At 51.0% G+C, this 15,127-nt stretch overlaps 1 protein-coding gene across 19 annotated transcripts in view; it reads right to left on the bottom strand.

Annotated features, from left to right (window-relative positions):
* The window catches only part of PCBP3 (poly(rC) binding protein 3), a 376,369-nt gene that overhangs the window by 40,564 nt on the left and 320,678 nt on the right, over positions 1 to 15,127 (bottom strand). For 11 of the 19 annotated variants that reach the window (XM_020973415.2, XM_020973433.2, XM_020973441.2 and 8 more), the window contains 2 exons: positions 13,364 to 13,405; positions 341 to 419 (listed from right to left, as the gene is read on the bottom strand). In XM_020973415.2, coding sequence (XP_020829074.1) covers positions 341 to 419; positions 13,364 to 13,405 — 121 coding nt within the window. The remainder of the gene's footprint in view (positions 1 to 340; positions 420 to 13,363; positions 13,406 to 15,127) is intronic. The other 8 variants (XM_020973418.2, XM_020973425.2, XM_078154588.1 and 5 more) reach the window with 1 other exon arrangement.

Below are 15,127 nucleotides of genomic sequence, written 5' to 3'. Positions count from 1 at the left end.
GCTTGAGAATCTATCAAGCCTGGGAGGAGACAGACATGGCCCCCCATAAGTAAGAACAGACTGAACAAAGACAAATTGCAAAGTAGACCACTCCCCCAAATATAACTCTGTGCTTTCCATCCCCACAAGTCTTTTAACTTTACGCCAAAGCGACATTCACAACAACATTGCCCTGGCCCAGTACTATTTCGTTAAATAATAAAAAAAGAGACCCAGAGAGAGACAGAGAAAGAGAGAGTGAGGGAGTGACAGAGAAGAGAGAGACAGAGAGACAGAGAGAAAGAGAAACTCTACAGGTAAAGAAGAGAAGGAAATCAGTAAAGGGCATGTGGGTACGTACCAGGGAAAGCGGGGGTGGTCTGTCCAAGGGGAGGAAAGGGGGTTTGCTGCATGGCCAACTGGTGGAGCTTGGTCAACTGCTGAGGGGCAGGAGGGACATTAGAACTAAGAAGGTTATTGTCATAGAGTACACGTCACACTGAAGCAAAATCAAAAACGAGAAATCCAAGAACAAAAAGAGATTCAAACAAAACAAGGAAGGACGCCATGTCAGCGCATGGCCCACACAACATGAACAGAAGGACTTGGCCTGGGTAAATGCAGGAAGCCCAGATCGGTAGCAGCCATGCTCCCTTGCTGCCCAGGGCCCAAGCACCCCTGCGCTTTCCACTCGCTTCTCCTGGGGCCACCTGCTCTGTGTCACTGGCAACTTGGGTCCTCCCCGGCGAGACTCCAGGACGTCCTCGCCTCACTGGGAGTCCGCCAGGGCAGCTGGGTGGCGGCTGCACGGAGCAGCGTTAGGTGACTGCTCGTTACCCGCAGCGCAGGCTCAATGCTCTCTCCACGGCCTGCACCAGAGATGCCGGCGCTTCCCGATATTGACAATCTAATCGTCATCCCCAAGTCATCTCAGGGAGGCTCTAGAAGACATTGGCAATCATGGCCACGCCCACCGCGCCAGCAGGTGCTAAGGACTGGGTCAACCTGTGAGTTCAGCTCTGCTGCTCTCTCCCATTCACTGCGTCTGCCTCCTGAATTCCGAGCACTTAGCGCAGCGCAGCACAGAGCAAGCGCTAAGTAAAAGCTTGCTGACAATGAGTCTTTAGGTTCTGCTGCTTGTTTGATTGTCCAGGGGCTTAAAGGGGCTTGTGCTGGGAAGCCCGTCTGCGCCCGTGGTCTGCCTAGTCCTTGGGGCTTGTTTTAGGCTCATCCCCCACCCCTTCCTTGGGCCTGGAGACTTTTCACAGCCCTGGCAGGAAGCTCAGCACTTAAAGAGAAAGGCGAGAGTCCCAAACCTACTGGGGTGCCTAGTCCCACCCTTACAAAACCGAGCCTTTCTAGCTGCTGGGAGCCAGAAGGGGGTATCCGGGATCCCTGCACCCCCACCCACCATTGTGGGAAGCCTGGCTGCCCTGTGGAGGTGTGGACATTGAGAAAAGACACTGAGGAGGGACGAGGTGACCTGGGCTCTGCAGGGCGGCCAAACCGAACCCTGGATCTCGTGGACCCCAGGGGGAGGAAAGGCAGGACAGTCAGACAGCAGCAGCGGGGTGATGCAAAGCGTTGGCGCTAGGAACCCGGGGCACTGAAGAAAACGGGAAAGAGAAGGCAGGGAAGCACGTGGAGAGGGGAGGAAGAACCATGATGACGCAGACATTGATACAGCCCTGAGCCGAGACGTGTGAGCTGCCCGAGGACCCGCCGCGCACCCCTTGGGTCTTTCACGAAATGCGTAGGTAGCAGAGAGCCTGGCGCCAGCACCCCGCGCTTCCTTCCCGCGAGGGAGGCGCTGTCTTCTGCCCAAAACCTTTCTTGTTCTGCCCAGGGGAGAACTTTTCTCCCTGGCCATTACTTTGCAGAGTCTGCATTAACTACCCACAGACAGGTGCTAGTCCTGCAGAGGAGGGGAGCTTCTGCAGGCAGGGATGGTCACGCCCATTACCTAGCACCCAGCCTGGCGTCAACTCCTGGTACCAATGCAGATTGGCCCCTGCCCTGCAACTTGACAGCCTCAGAGAGGCATCCGGGACACTGAGAGGGGAAGTGACATGCCCATGGTCACCCAGTCAGTGCACCCAGCCGCACTTGAATGAGACCTTCCAAACTTTGCAGCTTCCATTCTTAGAGACAGACCTGCCTGCAGCACTCAGAGGCAAGGTGACTTGGCCAGGGTCACACAACCTGTCACAAAGTAAGAGCTCAATAAATGTTTGCTGACTTTCTTCAGTTAACATTGACTCCCATGTCTGTGCACTTCTGGGTCCCTTTCCTACCTCCTGTTTGCTAATGGTTCAGGTGACATTCTTCACAGTGCAGAAAGCATTGCATTTAGAATCAGAAGACCTGAATTCAAATCCCAAATCCACTCCTCAGAAGTTGTGGGACCCAGGCAAGCCACTTCCTCTTTAGACCTCATCTGCCTCACCTAGAAGACAAAGAATTGACCAACCCTAACTCCTGCTCCACACAGCGTTGGGATCCCCAAAGAGAAATAGCTTGTGAGACTCGTTGAACCAGAAACCAGTCACACTGGGAACAAGGTGCCAAGGTGGTAGGCGCCAGTTTGCATCATGTAAGTAGCTTCCCGGTATCAGGACTGACTTTTCAGAATGAGAGGAAGTGCTAAAACCATCATCCCTACTGGATCTGCTTGCCTTCCCTGCGCCAAAGTCAAAGGGGTTTGATGGGGGCTTGAGGGCATCCCCAGGTACCCAGAGCCCTCGATGAAGCACATACAACACTGACTCTAGGCTGCTGCCAGCGCTATGTCGTGATGCCAAAGACAGCCCACTGAGAGCAGGGTGTGCCCTGGGGGGGACAAGTGCCCGAGGGCAGCACAGGCTGAAAGCCACTAAGAAAAGGTTCTCTGGAGCGTGTTCCAAAGACAGCGTTTCAGGCAATGGTTGTCTATTGACCAAAGCTGTACAGGTGCCAGGGAAGCTTCACTCTCCTACTCATAATGCCCCCCAGGAACACACTGAGCTGCATGCGAACATTTCCAACGTCCTTCTCTCCCCTCCCACTCTGATTCTACTTCTTCTCTCCCGGTTTTTCTCATGGGGTGGTCCAAATATGGAGCCATTTCAATGCGCTTTTGTGGTCGGGCCAGTCAGTGCTGTGAGCAGCATAGCTGGCAGAGGATACCTAGAAGGATTAGCCCAAAGTTCAGGTAGGAAGGTCGGTCTTGAGGCTTAAGACACAAACAGTTGAGGAGGGGGTGGAGAGGCCACAGGTGGTGCTGCCAGCTTGGTCGCCTAACAACTGTATCATTGGGCCAATTTACTCAGTTTCTCTGGTCTGTCCTTTGAGAGACAAAACAACCAGGGGATCGAGGGGTTCTTTGGATAGTTAGGGTGCAGCTGCATCGATGCCCTTGGATCAGGGCCGTGACACACATACGCAGATACTCCCCCTGTTAGGTCATTCAGTGGTGCAAGGTGCTCCCTGGATGCTGCGTCCAGACTCCCAGCCCCATGACCTCCAGTCATCCCCATTTCTTCTCTTCCCTCCTCCCCACATTGGATCAGTTGTAAATTCTATCTTCACTATGGCTCTACAATCGACCCCCCTTCCATTCAGATTCAGTCCTTTGAGCCATCATTGCTCCTTGCCCAAATGTCTCCCCTTTCCAAGCCACTGATCCCAGAGATAAGGAATGGGCGTTACTAAAGCCCAGATATGTCTCTGTTCCCCCTGATTCCTCTAGGACAGAGTGGGCATTAACGTCCTCAGCAGTCTGCTTCTGGCCTCTCTCTGCAGGCTGATAACACACAGCTTACCTCCCGGTGACTTGGCCTACTGACAACCTTTCTCCAAGCAGGACATCTCATTTCTCATCACCAAGCCTTTGCCCAGGCTGTGCCCCCGGCCTGAAATGCCCTTCCTCCTCCTCTCTTCTTCCTGGGTTGCTGTCTGCTACAAGAAGCCACTCCTGATAACCCCCAGACCTTTTTCTTATTATTTGTCTGCCTGTGGGGTTTTTCTCATATGGTACCGCGTTGTATTTCTCCCCCACCCTGCCCCCAGGAGAAGGTAAGCCCTCTGAGGGCAGGGGCCTCTCCACTTTGGTCAGTGTATCTCTAGTCACTGGCACAGAGTGGGCTCTCAATAAATGCTAATGGAGATGAGGAGAATTGCCACCAAAGACTTGAGATGCCAGAGTTTACGAGCTGCAGGCTTTGTTCTGATAGTCACTTGAACAGAGCAGAGCTTTGGAGGTGATGGCCACTGGGCCAGGGATTCAGTGGAGCTGGGGGAGCACAGGGAGGCAGGTGCTGATTTGCCTCGCCTTACCCTGGGGGGCAGGAAAGGATGCCCAGGGCGGGTGAGGGCTCACTACCTGCCTCAGCTTCTGCCTCAGCCCAGCACGGATTTAAGGCGCGTCCCCCCAACTCTCCCCTCATTCCTCTTCATTCCCCGATGGCGAGAAGGCAAAGAGAAGAATGCCTACTCAACAATAGCTTTCTAACCTAGTTCCACACGTGATGTTGGTGTCTCATTGCTTAGACAGAAACCTCCAGGGCCAATGGACCATGTCGGGAGCAATAAGCCTGGCCCTAAACTCTCCCATGATCCCCTGGGTCCAGCAGGCTTCTGCTCTTTTTGTTCCTCTTCAGGTTCATGTATGTTCTTACTCTGGTATTGCTGACTATGTGACCCTAGGCATGTCATTTGCTTCTCAGGGCCCCACCACTCCTCTAAGACCAGAAAGTGCAGAGGAGGTGCTGACTTGAACGGTAGGAGGGCATTTCCTTTTCTGGGAGTTCCTTACTCCAGGTGCAGGCTCTGTCCCTAACGGTCTCCCACCCTGCTCTCCTGGGGCTCCTTCTGCTTCAGTCAAGATGGCCCAAGGCACCAAATCAAGTCCTGACAGCCCACGGCAGCAGCCCAGGATCTCATCTCATTTTTCCAACATCCTCACAAGAGGTAGGCATCATTAGATCCCATTTTTAAAGTTGAGGAAACTGAGTCAGAGAGAGAATTTCCCAGAGGCACACAAGCTAACAAAGATCCGAGACTGGCTTTGAACTCATGTCTCCCTAAGACCAAGCTAGTGCTCTACCCACTGCACCACCTGCTGCCTTCCAACATCCCTCTCAGTTCTAGACCTGTGATCCCTAGATGTGTGTCAAAGCTGGCAGGGCATCTGGGCCACCTGCAACCGATATTGTGAGCTTCTCTTGGGCATGTCCTCCCAGCAGTTTTCACTGACCAGGATGCCCCAATGTCCCCACTTCACAGTTAGGACTCCAGGAGTGAGCTGCCCTTTGGTCACAGAGTCTGGGGGCATCCCACAGGGAGGTGCCATCTTGGCTCCACACTTGGCTGACAGAGCTGAGCTGGGCCCAGCCATGCTGCTCCAGGGAGGCCCCTCTGGCTCAGTCAAGTTTTCTAAACAACACACTGAGCCCAGAGGATATTTCTGCCAGACCAGGTGAAAATAAAAGCAGCTTTCTTCATGTTGGCAGCTAAGGCAATGAGAGGACAGAAAAGCAACTCACCAGAGACGACTCAGCAAGTCTCTGTCTGAGCCACCGAGAGGGCTCCGGGCGGCTGAATTCCAGGCCCAAAACAGAGGCGTGGGAAGTGCACGGTCCCAACATCGTTCAGGAAGAGATCCGGTGTGCGAGTTACAAGGTTGTTCCATTTCCCTCTGCAATGGGCTTGTTGAAGGCCACAGTGGAGCAGTCCAATAAAAAGGCCATTTATTAAGCCCCTCCTGTGTGCAGGGAGCTGGGGAAGCAGAGACAGAGAGGAAAGCCCCCGGCACTTCAGGCCCTCCCATTGAGGGGGAAGAGGAGTTGGGCGGCCCGTGGTCAGCTCTGCCTCCCCATCTGAAGTCCAGCTCTCAGGTTCTCCGTGTGGACACGGTCATATTGACCTTCCACCTCCAGAGATGCGGAAGGACGCAAGGCTCACCTCTGTGCCCAGCCAGCCTTCTCCCTCCATGCAGGGTGGGCTTTGCTGGAGGATCCTGTAGCTGACGCTTCTTGGTTCATCAAAGCAAGCCTGGGGGTGGGGGGGGGACAACCATCAGAGCTCCTGCTGGTGGGGTTGAATTGTATTAATGAGAACTTGTTATCTTCAGCAAAAACCCCATCAAAACAGAGGTCAGCTGAGGCAGCAAGATGGGTGCAATTGTGGAGAATGTACTGGATTTGGAATCAGGAAGACCAGGGTTCAAATCCTGCCCTAGAAGTTCTCCAGCCCGGTGACCCTGAGAAAGTCACTTCACCTCTGGGCCTCAATTTATCATCTGTAAAATGTGATCATGATAGCACCTATCTCACAGGGTTGCTGTGAGGATACAATGAGATAATACTCATCAAAGGCTTGGCAAACCTTAAATCGCTATGGAAACGCCAGCCATTGTTCTCTCCCTGAGTGAAACAGTATCTGTATCCTCTATTCCAGTTTTTAAAATAAGGAAATAAGAAACAATTTATGGGAGGAAAGGGTCTTTGCCTCTCAGAGCAATTCTCTTACTGGCAGGGGAGTGGGCTAGGGGCTAGGTGGGTCATCAAAGGCAAAATTTGTCTTGAACTGAGTAGGAAAGCAGGACAAAAATAGCAGCTGGTCATTGAATGAAGGCCAGGAGGGCCAATGGGCCCCACATGGGGAAATGGACCTGGAGGCTGGTGGGCTGCCCAGAGGCCCCAGGGAGGGATAATAGAGATGACTCAGGGAGTCGGAAACCTGGAGACTTCTGAGCACTACAATAACGAAACGAAAACTAATGGGACAATAAATAACAGCATGCATTTCCAGGGCACTCCGAAGCCCACCAAGCATTTTCAGGTGCTACCAATGAGGACCTAGAGACCTGGAAAGGAGGGGACCAGCTCCTGAGGCAGCAGCTGCAGGACTTTTGTCTTGTTTAGAATCTGTCAGACATCCTGGTCCAGAGCCAAGGATTAGGTTAATGCTGCCTGACTCACATGGGCTCCCCAGATCTCTGGTGGCCTATGCAAGCCTCCCTCTGTCCTCTGTTTCTTTCTCCAACTGCACCTTCAAACACACGGAGCCCCTCATGCCCACTCCCCTGGAGTTTTAGTCATGGGCAGCTCCATGGTCTTGGAGACAAAGTGCTGGTCTTGCATTCAGGAAGGCCTGCAGGGCCCTCTCTGTGGCTGTTTCCTTATCTGTAAAATGGGGATAATAACGGTCTGGACCTAACAGGGCTGTCATGGTGATCATATAAGAAAACCTAGGTAAAGTGCTTTGTAAACCCTAAGGAGACATTATGGAAGGGCTCTCTCCTCATGAGCACAGATAAATGTGGTACCATACCTGGGCGCAAGGGCAAGAGCACAGGCCTGGGGGTTGGGAGGCTGGGTTGTAGTCTCAGACCCACCACTCCCTGGCCTGATGACCTTGAACCAACCACTTCCCGGTCTGGCGGCCAACGTCCTCCTCTTTAGAATGACCAGCTTGAGCTCCATCATCTCTGAGACACTCCCTTCCAGGATCCTTCCAGACTCTCTTTGTAACCATCATTAATATTTGGTTACCTTAACCATCTTCAGCCAGGCTTTAGCCCCAAGGCAGACCCCAGGCAGGAATGTTCAAGTGGATCCCAAAGCCCACCAAAGAGAGCAGGCAAAGCTTGTGCAGATATGGGATGGCCACAACGGGCTTTCCTTGGGAACCAGCAGCCAGGAGCAGTGGATGATGGAGCCACAGCAGAGCCCTGCAGGAAGCCCGAGGAGGCCTTTTGGAAACCTCTAACAGGTGGTGCTTTTGGCAAGTTCGCCAATGCAGAGGTGCCCTTCCTGCTACCTGAGCCTGGGACCTGAGGGGCCAGAGACAGCGTGTGAGTGCCAGGCAGCCTTCCTCTGAACAAGGAGGAGGTAGAAGAAGTGAGGGAAAGCTGATAAATAAAGAACCTTCCTTCTGGTGGTTCTAATGGGCTCTTCAAAATAGCCTCAGGAAGGCCAGGGCCCTGCCAGGGCTGCCTCCATGCACCACCGTTGTCCTCGCTAGCAGATGGTTGCTGCTCTGAAAACAGGCAGAGATGGCTCGGCCTCTCACCCGCCTCCTGGAGGACCAAGGCTGAGCCTGCCGCTCCCTTCTGTCCTGGGTGACCCCTGCCTCCAGCTTCTCCAAGGCCTTTGGGGCACCACTCAGGCTGTGGGCTTGTCTTCCCTCATGCTCACAACATGACCTGTCTCACCACATCACTACCCACGGGCTTCTTGATGACAACTCTCTCCCGCAGATCATTTCTGGCACCACTTCACCCCCTCACCTGCAGCCTCTTGTCAGACTCTTGGGACTGGAAGTGTCGCCAGAGGCCATCTGGCCAACCCAGGGCTCCACATCCTGGGCCAGTGGCCCCCAAGGTCTGATCCAAGACCTCCAGAGAGGAAAGCCCCTTCCTGGCAAGGTCACCTGCTCCATTGCCCAAGAGCTCTCATTCCTAGGATGTTTTTTCTTTTCCTTAATTTCTGTGAGATCCCAGATCTGCTCTTTGCACTTTCTCCCCACTGCTGACGGTTCTCCTCCCTGGGGCCCAGCAGAACAGAGACAGCCCTTCACACATCTAAAGACGCTGCTGCGTTCCCCCCTGAATCTTCTCCTCTCCTCTAGGCTTATACACCGCTGTCCTTTCATTGATCTTGCTATTCGCCTCATACACTGTGCATGTAGACATGTGCGGGTACAGGGTAGAGGGTGGGGCATCTGAAGCCTTAGGTCACCCCCAGATTTTTGGCCTCGGTCTTCCTCCTGGCTCCCCTTAGTGAGTCTTTCTGAAATATGCAGGAAAGGGGCAACCCCCTTCTTGGCCCTGGCGATGGAGGCTGGTCCTCTGGGACTGGTTCTGTAGAGCAATGCCGGAGGGAGGGCCCGGGTGCGGTGGGCATGGGGGGGGCACATCACGCCTGGACTCTCCCTCCACTCCCCAGATGCTTCCTTCCGTTTGCTTCCAGCTCTGCCGCTCTCAGGGCTTTGCTTGCACACAAATATAGACCAGTTATTAGGCAGTCAGCACAAAGAGGGAAAAGAGGAAACGAGGGGACAGAACGGTCGGGGGCGGGAGGCGGGGGCGGGGAGATTCGCTTAGGGCCAGCCCTCACCCTCTCAGCAAACGAGATAGGAGCCGCCGCTCATTTAAGGCACCAGAAAGAGAATCGGGAAGGGGAGAAGCTTCATCCCAAAGCCAACACTCAACGCTGACCAATTCACCCAGAACAGTCACTGCTCCTTCTCCGGGTGGTCTCCCTCCCCTCGGCCCCCATGTTTGCACATTCATTGGGCAGGTTAGGTTAGGAAGGCAGGGGGCCACAAAACACTGGAATGGGATTTCCTGGGTCAAAGATGGGGGTCTAAGTACCTCCCCTACCCCTTCCATCTCCTTCACTACGCTGTGTTCCTTACGAGTGTCCATTGCCAATGCCTGCGCTCCCTCCGCAACATTCAGAGGTTAACCCAACCTGACTAGGGACCAAACACTCATCTGCACTTCCTCAACCGCAAGCCAGCTGCATGTAGGGGACGAATGCAGACAGACTGACCTGGCTATCGGTAACAAGGAGGCAAGCTCGGCCGCCCCAAGCCAATAGCTCAGGGGGGATCCTCTCTGCACAGGAGCTTTCAGTGAGAGCCGGCAGCAAGACAGGATGTGGACGCCTCCAGAAAAGACCCTGTTCGTCTTGGGTTTCGGGGCTTGGACCGGAGAGCCTGAAGTTGGAGGCACTTTGTAGGGAGCTTCTGCTCGGGTGGCAAACACCCCTGGCTTCCTGGGGTCCTTTCTGACCAACTCAGCTTGGGAGGACTAGAGGGTCAGCCGAAGAGAGCCTTTTGTCGGCCAGATGGGTGAGTGTCAGGCCACCCTAAGTTTTTCTCATTCTTTTTCAAAAGTTCAAAAAAAGTACAAAAATGTTTCAAAAGCATTTATCTTCAAAAGAATCCTCTAGGCCAATGAAAACTCATTCCCTCCTCTTTCACTTATTCAGGGGGTCCAGACGCTTGTGCAACAAGACCACAAGACTTTTATCAGATTACACTGTGTTTTCTCTCTTAGTTATGGATGACATATGTTTAGAGAGCTCAGAGGCTGTGAGAGAGGCATGACCACCATTGAAGTACCTGCTTGTTTAATGTCAGCCCGGGAGCAAATTTGGAAGAGAAAAGAAAATGGTTCCAGAAAAGGTGGCCCTGTCTGGAATTTTTGCAGAGGACAAATGGTGACCTGCCAGGTGCTGGAGCTCCTGGTTATCCCTCCTGGCTTAAAGAACATGGTGGTGACGGCAGCAGAGCCCAAAACAGATGTCTTTTATAACCCAACCCAAGCTCCCTTGCACCAGAGGCTTAGAGATCAGGGAGCAGCGTTAACAGAGAGGTCAGGCATGTTAAATGGAATATCCACAGACAAAGAGGAGGAACGAGGGTGGTGGGAAAACACACACTTACATTTAAGATTTATTAACACATTGGCCATACCACCTGGCCCTTCTCTGGCCTCTGCCTTAGACCCCCACCTCTACCTCTACCTCTCAGAATCCCTTACTTTCTCTAAGGCCCCACTCAAGCATTGCCTTCCCCTAGCTTATCTCCCCATTATCTTATCTGTCTATCTGTCTGTCTATGTGTATAAATACATATTTGTATGTGCATATATATTGCATACACTCATTTATGAAAGAATAAGCACTTATTAGACACTTACTGTATGCAAGCATGGTGCTAAGAGTACCAATAGAAAAACCAGACAGCAAAACCAGACGTTGTCTCCCTTGAGAGAAATGAATCTCCTCCAGGGCAAGGACTATTCCATGCTTGTCTTGGCATCTGTGGTGCCTGGCGTGTGGTACCTTGCATAATCCGTGCTGACTCATTGATCTAAAGAGCATAAGACAACGTGCACCTATAGGCAGGCACCTCCTCACACACTTCGTGGATAATAATTGGGTATAATACTAGCACCTCCCTCCCAGGGTTGTCGTGAGGGTATAGTAGGACAAATCTATAAAGCCCTTTCCAGGGTGCCTGGCACATAGGAAATGCTATGTAAATGTTACATAATTGTTGTTATTATGATTATTTGCAATAGGAAATCATAGATGCTGTTGGAGTGACTTTCACATCATCTGTCTTCTGGTTGCTAGGGGGTCCATAGCTATAGACCCCAATCCTATCAGTCATACATAGTGGGCTCTCTGATGGGGCTGCCATATTCACTTTGGCATTTGGGGCAGGGAGAAATCAAAGGCACTTGACTTTCTTTCTAAGTTGCTCCAACTCCAAAGAGCCAGAATTCATGATGAAAGACAGAATGAAGACTGTGTTACCTGCAGGCTGATGCACACTTCACCACTCCCAGGAAGGCCCACTCAGCCATCCAGATTGCACAGTCTTCCAGGTGCACTGAGCTCCCTGCTTGCTATTGCTCTCATGAGCCATCTGCCCCCCTTCCCTAGACCAAGACCCCCAAAGAATGGAAGCATTGATGCTGCTCAATGACTTAGTGCCTCACACAGAAGCCTTGTCCCACTCCCCTCCCCTCTTGCTCCACCTCTCCACATCTGACTTTCAATCAAAGCAGATGGCCAAAGTTCTGACGGGAGCAACAAAGTGGGTCATCGAGGGTCACAAGCTGTCAAGTTTGCCCAAACCTGGAGGCTTCATATCTCTGGAGTCTATGGGATTTCAGGAAGAGTTATTGGGCTACTCTGGGTCTGGAACCTTCAGGGCACCCAGGAAAGAACAAGACTTTTGGTTTAACCCACACACAGAAGAGGAGAACAAAGCCTTTCTCTATTTGGAGTACAAGGACATGAAGACAGACTGCCACCAGGGAGGTGGAGGATCATGGGTAGCAGATAGTATATACACTTTCTGTTGGTTGGTTTGGTTGAACTGTTTTTGCTTGGTTACAAGGAAAGATGACCGGGGGAAAGGAGAGAAAGGGGAGAAGTATATCTGGAAATAACTATGCTATAAAAACACAATATATCAATATTTAAAAAATAACATTTGTTATTAAAAGCTTTCAGCGCACTCAGAAGGTGAACTCGCCTGCTCTGTGGCAGGACTGAGGGACGCCCTCCCTGTTTTATTCCTTTCCCCTTTTTAGTGTCACCCTCCACATTTACATCTTTTTCTTTACCTCCTTCTATGCTCCATTTGGGACGCACCAGGAAAATAACTCATAAAAGAGACAGCATCGCTTGACCATAGACAACCGTTCTCTTGTTTTATGTGGTTGCACTCACGTAAGCATGTACATGCACACACCTACACGCACCCTTGTGCACACATACACACAGAGAAGCACACTCACACTCATAGCAAGAAACCACCAGTTCCTCCAGTTTATAGAAAATGGGGCTAGAGTCAAGATGGCAGTGTGCAAGGAAAGGCTCATTTCATTGTCCACATGGTAGCCATGGGAACTCTCCCCTCCCCTTTCTTCTGGGAAGTGATTAAATACAATGGAAACAACTTGACTCTTGTTTGAGCACTGACCAACACAATCCTTGTTCACAGGGCAACAAGAATCCACCCAGCAATCCCCCAAAATGCCTTGAACTCACCCACAGTCCTGCATCATCTCTGTAGACCCTCAATGAACACATTCCAGACATCGAATGCTCACTACCACCCAAGAAGTCGGCACAGAATGGAGGTGGGAGGGATTGTCTCATCTACTGATTTTTTACATTGTGAAGTTGGTTCCCTTTTCAATGACTAATGAAGGAAATATACATGGCTACCCAAGAGACCTCTGGGTAAACTGTGAGTGAGGAACAGGCAGAGGACAAGGTCTACAGTTTCCCAGGCATGCCCCCCTTGGCAGGTTGGGTCTCCCCTTTCACTGAGGACTGAGCCTAGGAGTCTTGTGTCCTTTAACCTACACGAATCTGAGCTACGTCTCAGAATAGGAAAGCTGGCATTGCCAGCTCTCCAAGCCGCCCTTCTGAAGGTGTCGGGAACACATTTGAGGATGGACCCAACTTGGCAACTGACTGGTTAGGAGGGACCCCGTTATCTTGACCTGCTTGATATGCATCTAGAAAAGACTCATAGAGACAAAGTTCTCCACATCAGATGGACGAGGGGAGAGAGGGGCAAAGCCACTATTGGGACCATTCTATAAGAAACGACACCATAATGGAGGGGTAGCACGGGACAGTCCAAACAATTTAACATCAGGCCAAGTCCTCAAGATTAATCCAATTAGTGCTAACAGGTTAAAAGGCTATTCGAGGTCATACAGAGACTGCACAGGTCAGTTAACACTTAGTCAGTGGTATTAATATTAGTGAGTAATATTAATATTAGTAGTGACGGACAGCTGCATGCAGGCAGGGGAATGTTAACAAGGCGGGGCAGAGAATAAGAAAACAAGGTAAAAACTCACATCCGGGTGTGGAATAGCGTATTGTCCCTGAATTGTATAGGCCTGAAAGAGAGAAACCCATCGTTAGTTTGTGAAGTCTAGACCCCTCCTCCCTGAAAGTGGCCACCACTGTCCCAAGTACCTAGTGACTACCAGAGATGTTGCATGAGGTGCTGTCCCAGCCTTCTGGTAGACCTACTAAAGAGGCTTTCTTCTCCCACTGTGTACTTCATTTCAAAAGCCACTCATGTTAAAGTGCAAAGCCCTGAGTGAGGGCTTTAAGAAGCTACAGGAAAGTTAAAATTTCAGAGTCCGATTTGCTACATGTAAGGAAATCACACCTAAAGGTGGAGGGGCAGGCTTCTAGGGTCCTGGTTCACATTGGAAGGAGTTTGGGGCACGAGATCATTTCACTACTGTGACAATAACATGTTGCCCACTGTTCAGAGCCACTTCTAATTTAATTATAAAAGGAATTCCATTCCAGGAGGCATATATTAAGTGCCTACTGTGTACCATGACAAATGAAACAGTTGCTGCCCATAAGTAAATCACATTCTACTGGAGAACCAAGACCAAATGTGTTCCCAAATAAGGAATCCTTGTGGCCAGGCATTCTTTGGAGATCTCCACGCTGGTTCTCAATGGAGAGAATAAGGATGCAGGAACAACTATGGCAATGAAGGTGGGAGACAGTTGGTTTGGGGGCAAGGTTATGGTCTGAACTTTCAGCCTTAGTTAGCATCTTCTTGAACCTAAGCTTCCTGAAGGCAGGGAATATGGCTTATTAATTCTCCTGTCTACTCCAGTATCTAGTATAGGATCTTACACGTAGGTACTCAGTGCATGTCTATGGAAAGAATATATGTATGCGTGTGTGTGTGTGTATATATGTATGTGTATATTATGTATTTCCCCCTTTCTTTCACATACCGAATCAGGAAATTTGCATGTTCCTAACAAGGTTATGTGTGAAACAGACACCACTTTAGTTGGCAGCCTGCTCATGGTAAAACTGAACAATGTCTTGGGCTCTTCTGCCCTCACAGTTCAGTGACCCAGACAAGGGCATCTCTGCTTTTTCACATGGCAGCACTGTAATGATACATGTGGATGTCTATGGGAGTGGGGTAGGTGAAGAAGCAAGCTGTGGGTCAAGAAAGCCTTGGACCTTTGTTTCTTTCTTCCAATTTCACCCTCCTAGGAAGAAGAGTAACAATAGGGAGCCCATTCTTCCTCACGTTGGCCTTTGGATGGACTCATAGGCTCCCAGATCTTATGCTGGAAGGGACCTTAGAGGCTTCATGTTGACAACATGAGGAGGTTGGATATGTTCTAAGGTCCTTCCAGTATTAGTTCTAGGAGCCTGTGAGTCTCTAAGTTCAACTTTCTCACGTTGTAGGTGAGTAGACTGAGTCAGGGAGGGGAAGTCATTTGCCCAAGCTCACACAAATAAGTAGAAGAGACTGGATTTGAACTCAGCTCCTCCTACTCCCAGTCCAGCCCTCTTTCCACTGTACTACATTGTTAGGTTGTGTAGGATAACCCAGGAGCTCCCACATGGGGCCAACTTCAACCCTTCTAGTCAGCAGACAACAATGAATCTCCTCCAATTTAATTTGTGCTTCCTTTAGAAGGAAGAAGTCTACTAAAGCATGGAATAAGGGATGGGTGTGGCCTCACAATGGCTCCATGAGCCACAGAATGCTCCAGCCTGGGCCTTCAGATGATACATGGCCACTGAAATGATGGTTTGCATAAAATGTGCTTTTTTTTTTTTTCAAT

This window comes from Phascolarctos cinereus, unplaced genomic scaffold, assembly GCF_003287225.1.
Source record: "Phascolarctos cinereus isolate Bilbo 61053 unplaced genomic scaffold, phaCin_HiC Scaffold_5;HRSCAF=322, whole genome shotgun sequence".
Taxonomy (NCBI): Eukaryota; Metazoa; Chordata; class Mammalia; order Diprotodontia; family Phascolarctidae; genus Phascolarctos; species Phascolarctos cinereus.
This window is presented reverse-complemented; position numbering and strand designations above follow the sequence as displayed.